This window comes from Dermacentor andersoni, chromosome 6, assembly GCF_023375885.2.
Source record: "Dermacentor andersoni chromosome 6, qqDerAnde1_hic_scaffold, whole genome shotgun sequence".
Lineage (NCBI taxonomy): Eukaryota > Metazoa > Arthropoda > Arachnida > Ixodida > Ixodidae > Dermacentor > Dermacentor andersoni.
This window is the reverse complement of record NC_092819.1, coordinates 10153438-10168349: the sequence shown is the minus strand read 5'-3', so window position 1 is coordinate 10168349 and position 14912 is coordinate 10153438. Positions and strand designations below refer to the sequence as shown.

Here is a 14912-nt window from a genome sequence, read left to right as displayed (position 1 = left end):
CGCTAGTTGGACCTTTGCAGCACAACATGGGACCATGCTCGTTCGCAGGAAAAGCGGGTGAAGACACCGACGAGTGGCTGACGCACTACGCAAGGGTGAGCCGCTGCAACTATTAGGATTTTGTAACTCAGCTTGAATATGTCGTGTTGTTTCCAAGTGAGACAGCGCTGATCTGGCACGAAAACTACGATGGCCTGCAGATGGCCTACTACCTGAACAAGGCCGGCAGGGACTCAACGTGGGAACGCTTCGTTGAGGAAATTAAGAAATGTTTGGCGACTCCTATGCCAAACAGAAAAGTGCGGAGAGAACACTAGGTCTAAGAGCTCAAACTCCTGGCGAGAGAGAGAGAGAGAGAAAAAAAAAAGGCGAAAGGCAGGGATGTTAACCAGATGGGCAGATCCGGTTTGCTACCCTATGCTGGGGAGGGAGGAGAAGGGGAGGTAAAGTGATATCAAAGTAGACATGCTCTACATACATAGAAGAAATCATCAAGCTGTTCAAAATAGTCAATTTACAGATGTCTGAGAAAGATCGAGTCAGACATCTCCTCAAAGGCATTGCAGAAGATGTCTACAATTTCATTATAAGCAGGGAACACGTTGATTCCGTGTCAGATGTCTACGTCATTGCCGTGCGTTTGAGACGTTGAAGACACGTCGCATTGCGCCAAAATTTGGACGCCTGGCGAATGCGACAACCGTTGCCAGCGTCGATGAGAGCCCGTCCGCCGATCTTTCGTCTACTATACGGCATATCGTGCTTCAAGAACTGCTGCGACACCAGGTACTTGCGCGCAGCGTCATGCAACAACCTGTTGCTTATGACCCGCAATACATGGCGATTGCAGCACCCTGCGCTTCGTGGCAAGCGCCGGCATGCCTCACAGACGCCAATCCCAGGGAAGCGCCATGGCAACCGTCGGTACGTGTCACAGACATCTACCACAGAGGAGCTCCATGGCCACGTGAGGGTACATTTACGCCTGAACACCGACTTGCAGAGCACCCTCGCCCCGGCAGGTTTGCACGTGGACCGATCGTTCCTCCTGCGCAGCAGGCTGAGCCGCTTCACTCTGCTACACTGTGCTCCATTCTAACTATGGTGAACAAGTCGCTCAGCACTAAGCAGCGTCACGAAGTGCCGAATACTTTGCTAAAACATGCCCGGCTGTTCGACTTTTCGCAGCAAGAGGGGCCTCATTGTTTGCTCGTTTTCGTATACACCATAGGATACATACGGGATCTGCCCAACCTTTGCGACAGAAGCCGCACAGTCTCTCACCATCGGAACGCAAGGTGATCAACGGCCAAGTCCATCAAATGCTAAATAAGAATGTAATCCAAGAATCCTGTAGTACGTGGGCAGCACCAGTGATTCTGGTTAAAAAGAAAGATCGTACATGGCAATCTTCTTTTGACTACCGTCGCCTCAACACCAACACTAAAAAGGACGTATGCCCTCTTACGCGTATTGATGATGCTATTGATTGCCTTTCATCAGCGTCTTACTTTTCGTCTGTTGATTTGAGGTCGGGGTACTCGCAGATTCCTATGCACAAGGCAGACAACGAGAAAACAGCATTTGTAACACCAGATGAAAGTTTTGAATTGAATGTGATGCCCTTCAGGTTCTGTAATGCGCCTGCAACATTCGAGCGCTTTATGGACAACATCCTGCGCGGTTTGAAGAGGAAAGTATGCAGGTGCTGTCTAGACGATGTAGGGACTTTCGGGTGCACGTTCAGTGAGCATATATATATATATATATATATATATATATATATATATATATATATATATATATATATATATATAGCGCACGTCTCGATCTTGTGCTGCTAGACTGTTCGGGAAAGGCGGGTTTGTTGCTCAACTCGAAGAAATGTCATTTTGGAGAGCGCCAAACACTGATTCTTGGCCATCTAGTGGGTAAGGACGGTATACGGCCCGACCCAGCGAAGCCTGCTACTGTGGAAGCCTTCAAGCAACCTCGCCATGTTAAAGAGCTACGCAGTTTTCTGAGGCTTTGCTCGTACTTTCGCCGGTTTATTCATGGATTTGCCAACATCGCGGATCCGCTGACATGCCTCCTCCAGAAGGGCGCTCCCTTTGAATGGACTCCTGAACGTGAGGCTAGTTTTCGTAAGCAGAAGTTTCTTCTGACGTCCCATCCCATTCTTCGACACTTCGACCATGCGGCTCCCACAGAAGTTCATACGGACGCTAGCGGTATTGGCATCGGTGCTGTCCTTATTCAACGCATCGACACCAAAGAACACGTCGTTGCCTACGCGAGTCGCTCTTTAATTAACTCCGAGCGCAACTACACCGTCACAGAGCAAGAATGTCTTGCAGTGATTTTCTCAGTGTATATATATATATATATATATATATATATATATATATGTGTGTGTGTGTGTGTGTGTGTGTGTGTATAATGATATCATATGAAGTAAACAAGCATTGATGACAAGGACAACATAGGGCAAATTACTGGTACTTACTAGAATGAAATAAAAATTTTAAATTAACGGAAATGAAAGTGGGTGAACAAACAACTGGCCGCAGGTGGGGAACGATCCCACATCTTCGCATCAAAGCACATGGTAGGAAATATCAAGCTCCAGATACCACGAACGGGCACCCAGGACCCTGGAGGTAACGTGGGCCTGCCGATCTGGAGATTGACCAGCGGTTGTTGGAGCGCATCGTTGACACCAGCTGAAGAACCAACTTACGAAGAAGCACTTTAGGGAAGGGAAACTACATTCCACAGTGATACAAAAATAAGAAGCGGAAGTGCATGGAACTCGCTTGGGAACAAGACAGCGCTGCTCAAACAGGAAGCGGAAATGGAATTTTTATTTTAGTTATTTGTGTTACCTAGCTCAACTTCTGCGTAACTGCTGCTGATGCCGCTACTTCGTTGTTGTACTTTCTTAATTTTGTAACATTGTACTTTTCATTCTGTACCAGCTTTTACTTTGTCTTGGAAAAAGAAAGACAACAGTATGTTTAAATAAATAAATAAATAAATAAATAAATAAATAATAAATAAATAAATAAAGGTTTGGTGGTCATAATTAGTGTTTACTTTTCTTACGCCATTTTATTTCATTTAGGCCGTGATACCCTTTTCGGAAACAGCGGTTCATGCGCAGCAAGCACCACGTGATGTGATCAGCCCAGTTAGATCGGGGAAAACGAAGGACGACGTAGAGCACACCATCACAGTGGCCGCCTAGCCAAGACTTGTAAACGCGGGCAATTAGACACCTTGCACTAAACAATTCTACTGTATAGCAAAGGAAACACTGTTATGGAGCTTACATATACAAGATGAAAAAAAAATGCGCGATTTTTATAAAACCCCCCTTGACCTTCTGTGCTTGAGTAAATTCATCGAGCTGTCAAATTCCCGTTGACCAGTTGTATGCGACAGCATAGAATATAGCAGCGCGTGGGTGTAGGACAGTTGGCGATCCATAATTTGGAAAGTTACCGCAAGGAACGCACGAGAAGGAAGTTGACCGCTTCGTGTTGTCCCTTTCTTCGTCTCGTGTGCTCGTTGCGGTAACTTCTCAAATCGGGATAACACACAATCCGCGTGTTATATCGGCGCAGACCAAGATGCAAGCACCCACCGTGTACTCCTCCCAGTGCTGCTTGAGCGCCTCCATCACACCGACCAAGCTGATCAACTTCACGTTGCAGGCCTTGAAAACTGGCGGAATGAAACAAAAAGTGCGCGAAAGAGATTGTCAATTTTGGTTTTCTAATATGTTTTACTTTGTGCCTTTTTATCTTTTTCTGGCGAGCGTATTTTACAGATATGTTACTGCGACAGGTGTTATGGTTTGAATCTCGGAATTATTGAATCTGGACGTGAATCTCGGACGAATCCTTGCCCGCAATCCTCGCAGCCAACATCTATCACAACACACGTTCAATGCATTAGTTCCTCGGCAACATCTCAACACGATTGGAACATCGATTGGAGCATCTGAACACGACTGGATCAACTACCGCAGACATGTGCAACTGTACAAAAGTGAAATTAAATCAGCGAAGGACAAATTTTATAACAGCGACCTTTCACACATGTTGAAAAACAATCCTCAAAAATTTTGGCGGGTTGGTAATCCAAATTACAGTTCAAACTCCTCAGTATCCATAATTAAAGAAGGTAATCTTCTTACCTCCCTTCAGGTAGCGGAAGAATTTAGCCAATTTTTCTGCTCAGTATTCCCTCATGAGAGCCCCTTACCTACTGACCTACAATTCCCAACGCTGCACTCAATTATGCCTGGCACAACTGTCGCGCGGCGTATATTCTGCCATGGACCGTCTCTCTAGTAACTCGGCACCCGGTTCCGATGGAATATGTCCTAAATTACTCAGCATAGCAAAGCCTACGATATGCCCCCTCTTAGCCACCGTTTTTCAGCAATCAATAGATACGGACTGTGTCCGAAACGACTGGAAAATTGCGCATGTCATACCTGTTTTCAAATCTGATGATGCTTCTAACACGTCAAATTACAGACCAATTTCTTTAACCAACATCGGCTGCAGATTACTGAAACACATAATCTCATCGGTCATCATGAGCTATCTGGTGAAACACTTCTTTTTTGCCAATCAGCACGGCTTTCTCCACAGTCGATCTTGCGAAACACAACTGTTCGAATTAATTACTGACCTTCATTGCGCTGTTCATGCTCACTCTAAAATAGACTCTGTATTTGTATATTTTGCCAAAGCACTCGATAAAGTTCCACACAAACGTCTAATAAAAAAACTTGACAATCTGAACATTATTTCGAAGGTTATCGTTTGGATTAAAAAATTTTTGGCCCAAGCGCTACCAATCAGTCTTTGTTAATGGTCATTCATCAACCCTCTCCCACGCTAAATCTGCAGTGCCACAAGGGTCTGTACTCGGACCTATCTTATTCTTAGTTTATATTAATGACATAAACAATAACCTGAGTTCTACGGTCAGATTGTTTGCAGATGATTGCGTGATATAAAGACAAATTAATGAGCCTTCGGATTCACTTCAGTTACAATCGGACTTAGGCAAGATTAACAATTTGCGCACGCAATGGCAAATGGAAATTAACATCTCAAAAACAAAAGTCGTGAGATTTACCACAATATCTGACCTCGAACCTTGCCATTACACTCTAAACAGCATGACCGTATAATCGGTGCCTATCATAAAATATTTAGGGATCCATTTAGCATCCGACCTTTCGTGAACATTCACATAGATACGGTTATTAACAAGTCTTCTAAAACACCTGGATTTCTCAGATGCAATGTGCGCTGAGCTAATAGAGACACAAACATTTTAGCATACACCACATTAGTGCGCTCGCAGTTGGATTACGCTTTTTTGATTTGGAAGTGGTACCAAGCATATTTAATAACAAAATTGGAGCTTCTTCAGAATAAAGCCGCTCGATTCATATCGAAGAACTACTGGCGTACGGCAAGTGTGACTGAAATAAAGAAAGCTCTCAAGTTACCTCTTCTTGAAAGACGTAGAATGCTTTCCATTCTGTCCTTTTTTCTCAAATTATATCACAGCCACTCTTCCTTTGCTATGTCCCATATCACGCCAGCGCATCGCATATCCCCACGCATTGACCACCAAGTGCAAGTTGAACCCATCTTTGCTCCCACTAATCTCTTCTTCCATTCGCCTCTCGTCCTCGCCATCCGTCAATGGAATCTTCTGCACCATTGCATCTGTCGTTGATTACGAAGCGTTTGTAACCAGCCTGAAATGTCACTTTGAGCTGTAACCTTCATCCATCCCCTCCCCCTTCATATATATATATAACGCTACCCTCCGTAAAAATCGAATGCTTGTTGATGCTTGTTGCTATCCGTCTTTATATTCTGAGTTTTTCTTTTCAACATTAACGGCTAACGTTAACGGCCAACGACTTCTGTACACATTGTAGTGCTGCGTTGCTTTGTGCTTACTGTTGTCCCCCCCCCCCCCCCCCCTATGTAATGCCCGGCTGGGCCTTTAGAGTACTTGAATAAATAATGTAGGTAGCGTGTACTAGAATACCACAACTGTTGGTGAGCGCGTTGCCTTGGTGCAAGTTAGGCGTCACAAGCCATTAGTCACCCCAGAGCCACGAGGGCGTGTTCGTCATGTGTTCTTTGGTCAGCGCACGAGGTTTAGGACTAATGCGCAAAGCAACCGCTAAACGTCGATAATAACCATATTCCTTGTGTTAACTGTCAACGTGGAGATCGTTGAGTTGGTATTTTTCTAGAACAAAGAGCAGGCCGTGCCAGACGAAAGCAGTCGAGAGGGAAATAAGACACCATGGCTTCTGCGCACTATTTGAGTCTAACTCGACCCTACGTGAGCCCCTAGCTTTTTTCCATATTCAAACACGTAAAACGCAATATTTTCATTTTGCACGCCCCAAATGCATTTGTGGGACATTTTTTTGCATCACACTTCGCTAGACACGCATACGTACGTATGCGTATGCGTGAAAGAGAAAAACCTGAACGGCTTCTTCGGCTCTGAAGAGTGACTGGAAAACTCTGCTTCGAAAAAGTTCGACATGGACATAGGCAACCGACGAGGACGAACACTTCAGAGACGAGCGTCCGTCCTCGTCGGTTGCCTATGTCCGTGTCGAACTATTTTGAGCCGAGTTTTCTAGTCAGCACAATTCAGCAACTAGCACAGCAGTCAGACCTCCTGAACTCGCTACATTAAACACAGAATCTTGACAAGTGCTTCCAAAAAGCGGAAGTTTATCAGTTAAGCTTCAAATTTAGAAATTTATAACTTACCAAAAATTCAACTTGATGTGATGATTCTGTAAATTGCTTCTGTTTGGACGTCCAAGACGGGGAAAATATTTATTATGCCCCATTCTGAAGCCTATGAGCAGAACTCCCGTTGAGCTGGCGTGAAAATTTAACCTAATCCTTAGACTAACACATTATCACAGAAGCCCGATATACGTTCTCTACCAGGATGACAACTGTTTCGACATACCTGTATCATGTGCCGGTATGTCATCATCGTCATCGACAGCAGCAAGGATACGCCCACTGCAGAGCAATGGCCTCTTCCATACTTCCATACTTCCAGAGTTGGCCTCTTCCAACTACACCGGTCATGTGCTAATTGTGGCCATGTTGTCCCTGCAAACTTTTTAATCTCATCCGCCCACCTAACTTCCTGCCGCCCCCTGCTACGCTTTCCTTCCCTTGAAATCCAGTCCGTAACCCTTCATTACTATCACTTATCTTCCCTCCTCATTACATGTCCTGCCCATGCCCATTTATTTTTCTTGATTTCAACTAAGACGCCATTAACTCGCGTTTGTTCCCTCACCCAATCTGCTCTTTTCTTATCCCTTAACGTTACACCCATCCTTCTTCTTTCCATAGCTCGTTGCGTGGTCCTCAATTTAAGTACAAACCTTTTCGTAAGCCTCTAGGCTTCTGCCCCGCGCGTGAGCAGTGGTAAGACACAACTGTGATACACTTTTCTCTTGAGGGATAATGGCAACCTGCTGTTCATGATCTGAGAATGCCTGCCAAACGCACCCCAGCCCATTCTTATTCTTCTGATTATTTCAGTCTCATCATCCGGATCCGCGGTCCTCGCTACCTATCGTAAACTGCTGTTCTCTACCGAGACTGTTAAACATCACCTTAGTTTTCAGAAGATTAATTTTTAGACCCACCCTTCTGCTTTGCCTCTCCAGATCAGTGAGCATGCATTGCAATTGGTCCCCTGAGTTACTAAGCAAGGCAATATCACCAGCGAATCGCAAGTTACTAAGGTATTCTCCATTAACTCTTATCCCCAATTCTTCCCAATCCCGGTCTCTGAATACCTCCTGTAAACACGCTGTGAATAGCATTGGAGAGATCGTATCTGCCTGCCTGACGCCCTTCTTTATTGGTATTTTGTTGCTTTCTTTATCGAGGACTACGGTGGCTGTGGAGCCGCTACAGATATCTTTCAGTATTTTTACATACGGCTCGTCTACACCCTGATTCTGTAATGCCTGCATGCCTGCTGAGGTTTCGACTGAATCAAACGCTTTCTCGTAATCAATGAAAGCTATATATAAGGGTTGGTTATATTCCGCACTTTTCTCTATCACCTGATTGATAGTGTGAATACAGGTCTATTGTTGAGTAGCCATTACAAAATCCTGCCTGGTCCTTTGGTTGACAGAAGTCTAAGGTGTTCCTGATTCTGTTTGCGATTACCTTAGTAAATACTTTGTAGGCAACGGACAGTAAGCTGATCGGTCAATAATTTCTCAAGTCCCTGTCTTATAGATTAAGATTATGTTGGCGTTCTTCCAAGATTCCGGTACGCTCGAGGTCATGAGGCATTGCGTATACAGGGTGGCCAGTTTTTCTAGAACAATCTGCCCGCCATCCTTCAACAAATCTGCTGTTATCTGATCCTCCCCAGCTGCCTTACTCCTTCGCATAGCTTCTAAGGCTTTCTTTACTTCTTCCGGCGTTACTTGTGGGATGTCCAATTTTTCTAGACTATTCGCTCTTCCGTTAGCGTCGTGGGCGCCACTGGTACTGTATAAATCACTACAGAACTCCTCAGCCACATGAACCATCTCATCCATATTAGTAATGATATTGCCGGCTTTGTCCCTTAACGCATACATATGATTCTTGCCAATTCCTAGTTTCTTCTTCACTGCTTTTAGGCTTCCTCCGTTCCTGAGAGCATGTTCAATTCTATCCATATTATACTTCCTTATGGCAGCTGTCTTACGCTTGTTGATTAACCTTGAAAGTTCTGCCAGTTCTATTCTAGCGGTAGGGTTAGAGGCTTTCATACATTGGCGTTTCTTAATCAGACCTTTCGTCTCTTGCGATAGCTTACTGGTATCCTGTCTAACGAAGTTACCACCGACTTCTATTGCACACTTCTTAATGATGCCCACAAGATTGTCGTTCATCGCTTCAACACTAAGGTCCTCTTCCCGAGTTAAAGCCGAATACCTGTTCTGTAGCTTGATCTGGAATTCCTCTATTTTCCCTCTTATCGCTAACTCATTGATCGGCTTCTTATATACCAGTTTCTTCCGTTCCCTTCTCAGGTCTAGGCTAATTCGAGTTCTTACCATCCTATGGTCACTGCAGCGCACCTTGCTGAGCATGTCCACATCTTGTATGATGCCAGGGTTAGCGCAGAGTATGAAGTCTATTTCATTTCTAGTCTCGCCGTTCGGGCTCCTCCACGTCCACTTTCGGCTATCCCGCTTGCGGAAGAAGGTATTCATTATCCGCATATTATTCTGTTCCGCAAACTCTACTAATAACTCTCCCCTGCTATCCCTAGTACCTATGCCATGTTCCCCCACTGCCTTGTCTTCAGCCTACTTCTTGCCTACCTTGGCATTGAAGTCGCCCATCAGTATAGTGTATTTTGTTTTCACTCTACCCATCGCCGATTCCACGTCGTCATAGAAGCTTTCGACTTCCTGGTCATCATGACTGGATGTAGGGGCGTAGACCTGTACAACCTTCATTTTGTACCTCTTATTAAGTTTCACAACAAGACCTGCCACCCTCTCGTTAATGCTATAGAATTCCTGTATGTTACCAGCTATATTCTTATTAATCAGGAATCCGACTCCTAGTTCTCGTCTCTCCGCTAAGCCCCGGTAGCACAGGACGTGTCCGCTTTTTAGCAATGTATATGCTTCTTTTGGGCTCCTAACTTCACTGAGCCCTATTATATCCGATTTACTGCCCTCTAATTCCTTCAATAGCACTGCTAGACTCGCCTCACTAGATAACGTTCTAGCGTTAAACGTTGCCAGGTTCATATTCCAATGGCGGCCTGCCCGGAGCCAGGGATTCTTAGCACCCTCTGCTGCGTCGCAGGTCTGACCGCCGCCGTGGTCAGTTGCTTCGCAGCTGCTGGGGACTGAGGGCCGGGGTTTGATTGTTGTGTTGATATAGGAGGTTGTGGCCAAGTACTGCACCAGGGTGGCCAATCCTGCTCTGGTGAGGGAGTGCGTTACCGGTTCTGGTTACCGGGATCAGGCCACACTCCAGGCCTGTTTATGCAATTTTATCAACACGGGGATATTTTTTAATCTGGTGGAAATTGATTTTGCACGAGTTCTAATGAATTAATTAGTTTGTCAATGGTAGGATCACAAACACCTCATGCATATTCAAGTGCATATAAGGGTTGTATAAAGAAGCATTTTTAGGGGTGAAGGGGCGGTTGAAAAGTTACGGCGTAGGTAGCCAAGCATGCGGTTAGGATTACGAATTGCGTAGTCGGTGCGAACATTCCTAGGTAAGTTGGCAGATATATGCACACCTAGGTATTTATAAGAGTCAACTAATTCCAAGGGAACATTATTTAGGTAATTTGTATGCATGCTGTTAATTATTCGGGATACTCGCATCACTTTACATTTGCCAACATTTAGTTCCATTAGCAAATGTTTGCACCAGTTAGCTACACTAATTAGATCAGATTGAAGGCGGTTAGGATCCGCTACATTAGTTATTTCACGAAAGATAACACAATCATCCGCAAATAAGCGAATGTTAGAGATAGTGAGGAAGAGACGTCGTCAATATACATGAAAAACAAAAGAGGACCGAGTACTGAACCTTGTGGTACACCGGAAGTTATGCTTCGAAGTGGGGAGTTATGGCCATTTGCGGTTACAAATTCAGAGCGACTAGATAGGAAGCATGCAATACAGTTCAAGATGTTAGTGTCAGGGTTCAGCTGATTTATTTTATAAAGTAAAAGTTAAAAAGCAACAATAAAAGCAACATAAAAAAAATTGCGGGAGAAAGGATTTTTCTCATCCGTTAAATGGCACAGTAGAATATCGACAATCTTGTCCCCAACTTATCCCTTGTTTTTTATTTTTAGCACACCGGTTTACGATTAGTAGGAAGCCCGTATATTTTACACCTATTCTGAAAGCTTGTTTTGAACATTTTCGTCATTAATTTCAATCCTGCATTGTAGCATCGATAATTAAGGTTTAAGAAAGCTTTCTTGCATCAGTATGGTTAAAATACAAGTGCCTGTTGTCCCCATTTCTCCATAACGGAATTAGTGGAGCACCTCCCGGTAAAATTCTTAGCACACTGTGAGAATATAAAGGTATTCGACAAGGTATGCTAACAAAATATTGAGAACTTCGATTGTGGTCCTATGACTATAAGACGTGCCCTGACAACTTAGTCTTGACTATAAAAGTAGCACCAATTTTTGGATGTTCTCTTCCTTTCTTTCATTCTTTCTTTATTTATTATTTAACGCACAAGTTCCTCTTTGCGCCTATATTTACTGATTTCTTGCAACCGACAATAGCTTCATGTTCCGACATATCCGTAATGGAACGCCTGTTAAACGCTCCTGAACTTTCTAGGCACGTGTTCTTCCTGCGTGTGAACTAAAGCGTTTTCATTGGGGGCGAGCTCCACCACTGGAAAAGCTGGCGCCACCGTCGGCGTGACGTGGCATTAGGGATCACGTGGGCACAGCGGACGCGTCGGGTGCTTCGGAAGCGCCGAAGCGAGCTGAAAACGAAAGTTTGAAGTCCCACCTGCGCCGCGGTTCTGATTAAGTGGTGAGGCTTTACCGCCTTGGGTGTCTGCCTGACAACATTTGAAAGTACTATAGTAGGTAGTGGCTGCCTTTGGAGGCGTGCAGCACACTGCTCGGTGCCGCAGTGCCGGACCTACGCAACGGAGCCCGGTGTCAGTCTTATTCACACGTAGCCGCAGGACAAGAAGCTGCGTGAAGCTTCGCTGGCGAAGCTTAGAACCGGCAGACAGCCAACGGCTACAACTCGGGTATGCAGCAAGCACAGACGCGAGGAAGATTTCTGCTACGGCGCCGGGATTGCGCGATGTTCGGTGAGTAGCAGAAAACGCGCACTGAGACACTTGCCCGCGCCCGCTGCCCGGGTAATGTCATGACGGTTTGGCCTATGAACTTGTTGATGCTAGATATTGGCATGTTCACTGGAACGGAAAGGGAGCCGTAAGACGCACATTTAAAAAAAGCATGGCATATGGTCATGTTTGTGTTATGAATTAATGCACTGGATTACGAAAAAGAAGCAGAGGGAAATCGCACGCTGGGAAGACGGATAAACATGCATTGCGACGCAACTTGAGAAATAATATTGAAATATCCAAGAATATATAAGACAAAAAAAGAAGATTGAATCGTCGCGATGCACATCACAGACGCCGTAGGCGTTGAAGTCTCTATAACAAAATTATTTTTGAACAGTTCTGATAGCGTCCACACAAGAATGGTTGCTAGTGTACTGTTAAATATTCGTATGTTGCGGCCTTAAGCTCACGGCACGGTGCGAAAACGCGCTCACAGCGAAAGCAAACATTGTGCGCGGACATGCATGCAGTCGGTCGCTGCGAACCCGTGCGATCGCTGCATTGAGGCTTCAGACTGTCCACTATAAGAACATATTTAACATAGTTTACTCTCAGCGTTTGCCTACCTTTCACTCAAGATGCCGGTTCGGGAGACTCCATCGCGGTGACCGCGCGCGCAGTGGCGTTCACTGTACGTATTCGGTAAAGAGATAGCGTCTGTAAACGATTCTGTGCTATCAGTTTGCCGAAGATTATTATATCGACAGTCAAAAACTTCCCTCGTTTTGAGAGTACCTACATAAATGTCCAGGAGGGCTCCCGCGTGGTGATTTTATTGAGCGCTGTAAGCGAACCCTATGAGGAGCGCGCCGTGTGATCCCTCATACTACGCAAGGGAGGCGCTTCCGACAGATGGCGACTCCGTAACTCCTCGCCCCCAATAGAAATCATGTCAATAACGAGCGTTTTCCCTTCATTCTGTTGTTGTTCCTTTGTCCATGGAGTGACATGTTCTCACCTTTCTTGCACTGCGGCTGCAGTGAGCCAGGGTTGACGCTCATCAAATTCTTACGCCACTCGGCGAAAGTGACAGCGCAGCAGGCTTCGACGACCAGCACCAGGACGCATGCGAGCCCAACGGCGGAACGGCACGCCTTCATTGCGCACTCGGAGCGAAGCAGACGGATCAAGCGCTGCACTTCTTGCACACGGCCGATGTATGTCTCGCGCGGCAGCCGTGGGCTTCATTCACTTATACGTGCACTTACCACAGCCAGTAGCGCCGAAACTTTTGCCCCGACCCAATGGATCAATGCCAAAGTGCGCTCTGCTTAAAGCGCAGAAGTCGAAAGGAGCAAATAGCGCCTGTGTTCCCTCTGCACGGATGACGGATGACGCGTCTACCAGTGGCAACCTTCGGTGCAGCATTTCCAAATTTTTTTCTCTCTTTATTTCGTTTTTTTTCCTCCTTCTTACAGAATTCTGGAATACCTGACTACAGTGCACTCAGAAGGGAGAGAAAAGCGAATGACGGAATGCATGAAGGCCCGCGCCACTCCGCTTCGTTTTCTGCGTAGTGTGCTTCAACATGTCTGTCAATGCAGGTGCTTTCGAACTGGAGCAGCAACTACCGAAACACATTGCCAGTGATTAGCAAAGTTCTCATAGACTACGCTCCTTTCAGTTGACTCTCTGATTAGCCGTTTGTAAAAGAAAGTTCGGTCGCACTACCAAAAAGAGTATGTATACAACCAACGCCGAGATGAAAGACAAAATTATATGTCATACGAAACCGCAAAAGAGAAAAACTGGGACACATGAAATGTGCGCTGACGTCACTGTGTACGTCGACGTCCGCCTCGGCGCACGTATGCACCGAGGTGGACATCTTTGGAGTTCTTCAACACAGTGTTCAGTGGTAAGAGATGCAATGTTTTCGGAACGCTCGCACTTAGCCAAAAACTTAAATCTGAGTGACACCCTGCATAGCTACTCATATTTTACCGTGAATGCCATAGAAAAATCGTCCGCACCGCATACGCTTTCGCCCTGTGTTCACCGAAGAAGTGCGATGAAGGAGCGGGTTCAGCTAGATTGAAACATCACAGTTTTCAATAGGCGTCACGGCACTATTCGGTGGTGTACGCTCGGTAAGCTTACGGCCACTACCTTCAATTGTCCAGGGCTCGCCTCAATGACCTCCTAACTTGTGGCTATGTTCTGTTCAACAGCTAATAAGAGAAAGACGTGACAACTCAGGCGAAATCACCTGTACCGTAGCCAAGGCTTAAACATCTTCAGTCTGGGAACACTTCCGCGAAACGCCACTACCAGCATAGCACTGTAAAAGCAACTGACTCTATAGACGGTATTCCTGCACACAGCATGACTATAAGTTTATGAGCTCATAAAATGTGTGAATAAGAAGGACCTGTAGTTCTTTAAAATTGATAGAAGGCTTGCTATGGTAAGTAAAGCGTGTTGTGTGACTTTTTGTGTGTTCAGTACGCTCGCATTCTTAAGAAAAAGTATGTTGAAGTGTTGCCTCGAGATAGACGACCAAAAAGGCGGTAGGGCTTCTATCTGGCATAACTTGATTAAAATGGTGAACGAGGAGAAAACGGGTTAACCGAGGGGCTGGATTTTTATTAGTCATATCATAAGAAGCCAACAAACACTACCACCAAGGACAACATAGGGTAAATTACTTGTGCTTGATATTTGAAATAAAGAAACGATAAATTACTGGAAATAAAGTGGAAGAAAAAACAACTTGCCGCAGCTGGGGAGCGATCCCACAACCTTCGCATTACGCATGCGATGCTCTAACCAATTGAGCTACCGCGGCGCCGTTTCCCCACCCACTTTCTTGGGTATTTATGTTTCCTAGTAGAACCCTGGGAGTGTTAGGCAGCGCCACCCCTCGGTTAACCCCTATCTTCTCGTTTATTACATAACTAGGGTCTCGAATCCGGCAACATTGATGCC

The 14912-nt window shown here is 45.4% G+C and overlaps 1 protein-coding gene across 3 annotated transcripts in view; it reads right to left on the bottom strand.

The window, feature by feature from the left end:
• Window positions 1–14683, bottom strand: part of LOC126521681 (uncharacterized) — a 41556-nt gene extending 26873 nt beyond the window's left edge. For all 3 annotated transcript variants that reach the window (XM_050170410.2, XM_055065809.1, XM_055065810.1), the window contains exons 1-2: window positions 12943–14683; window positions 3647–3726 (exon numbers count right to left, since the gene is read on the bottom strand). In XM_050170410.2, coding sequence (XP_050026367.1) covers window positions 3647–3726; window positions 12943–13084 — 222 coding nt within the window. In that variant the 5' untranslated portion in view covers window positions 13085–14683. The remainder of the gene's footprint in view (window positions 1–3646; window positions 3727–12942) is intronic.
• Between the last annotated feature and the right edge of the window lie 229 nt (window positions 14684–14912).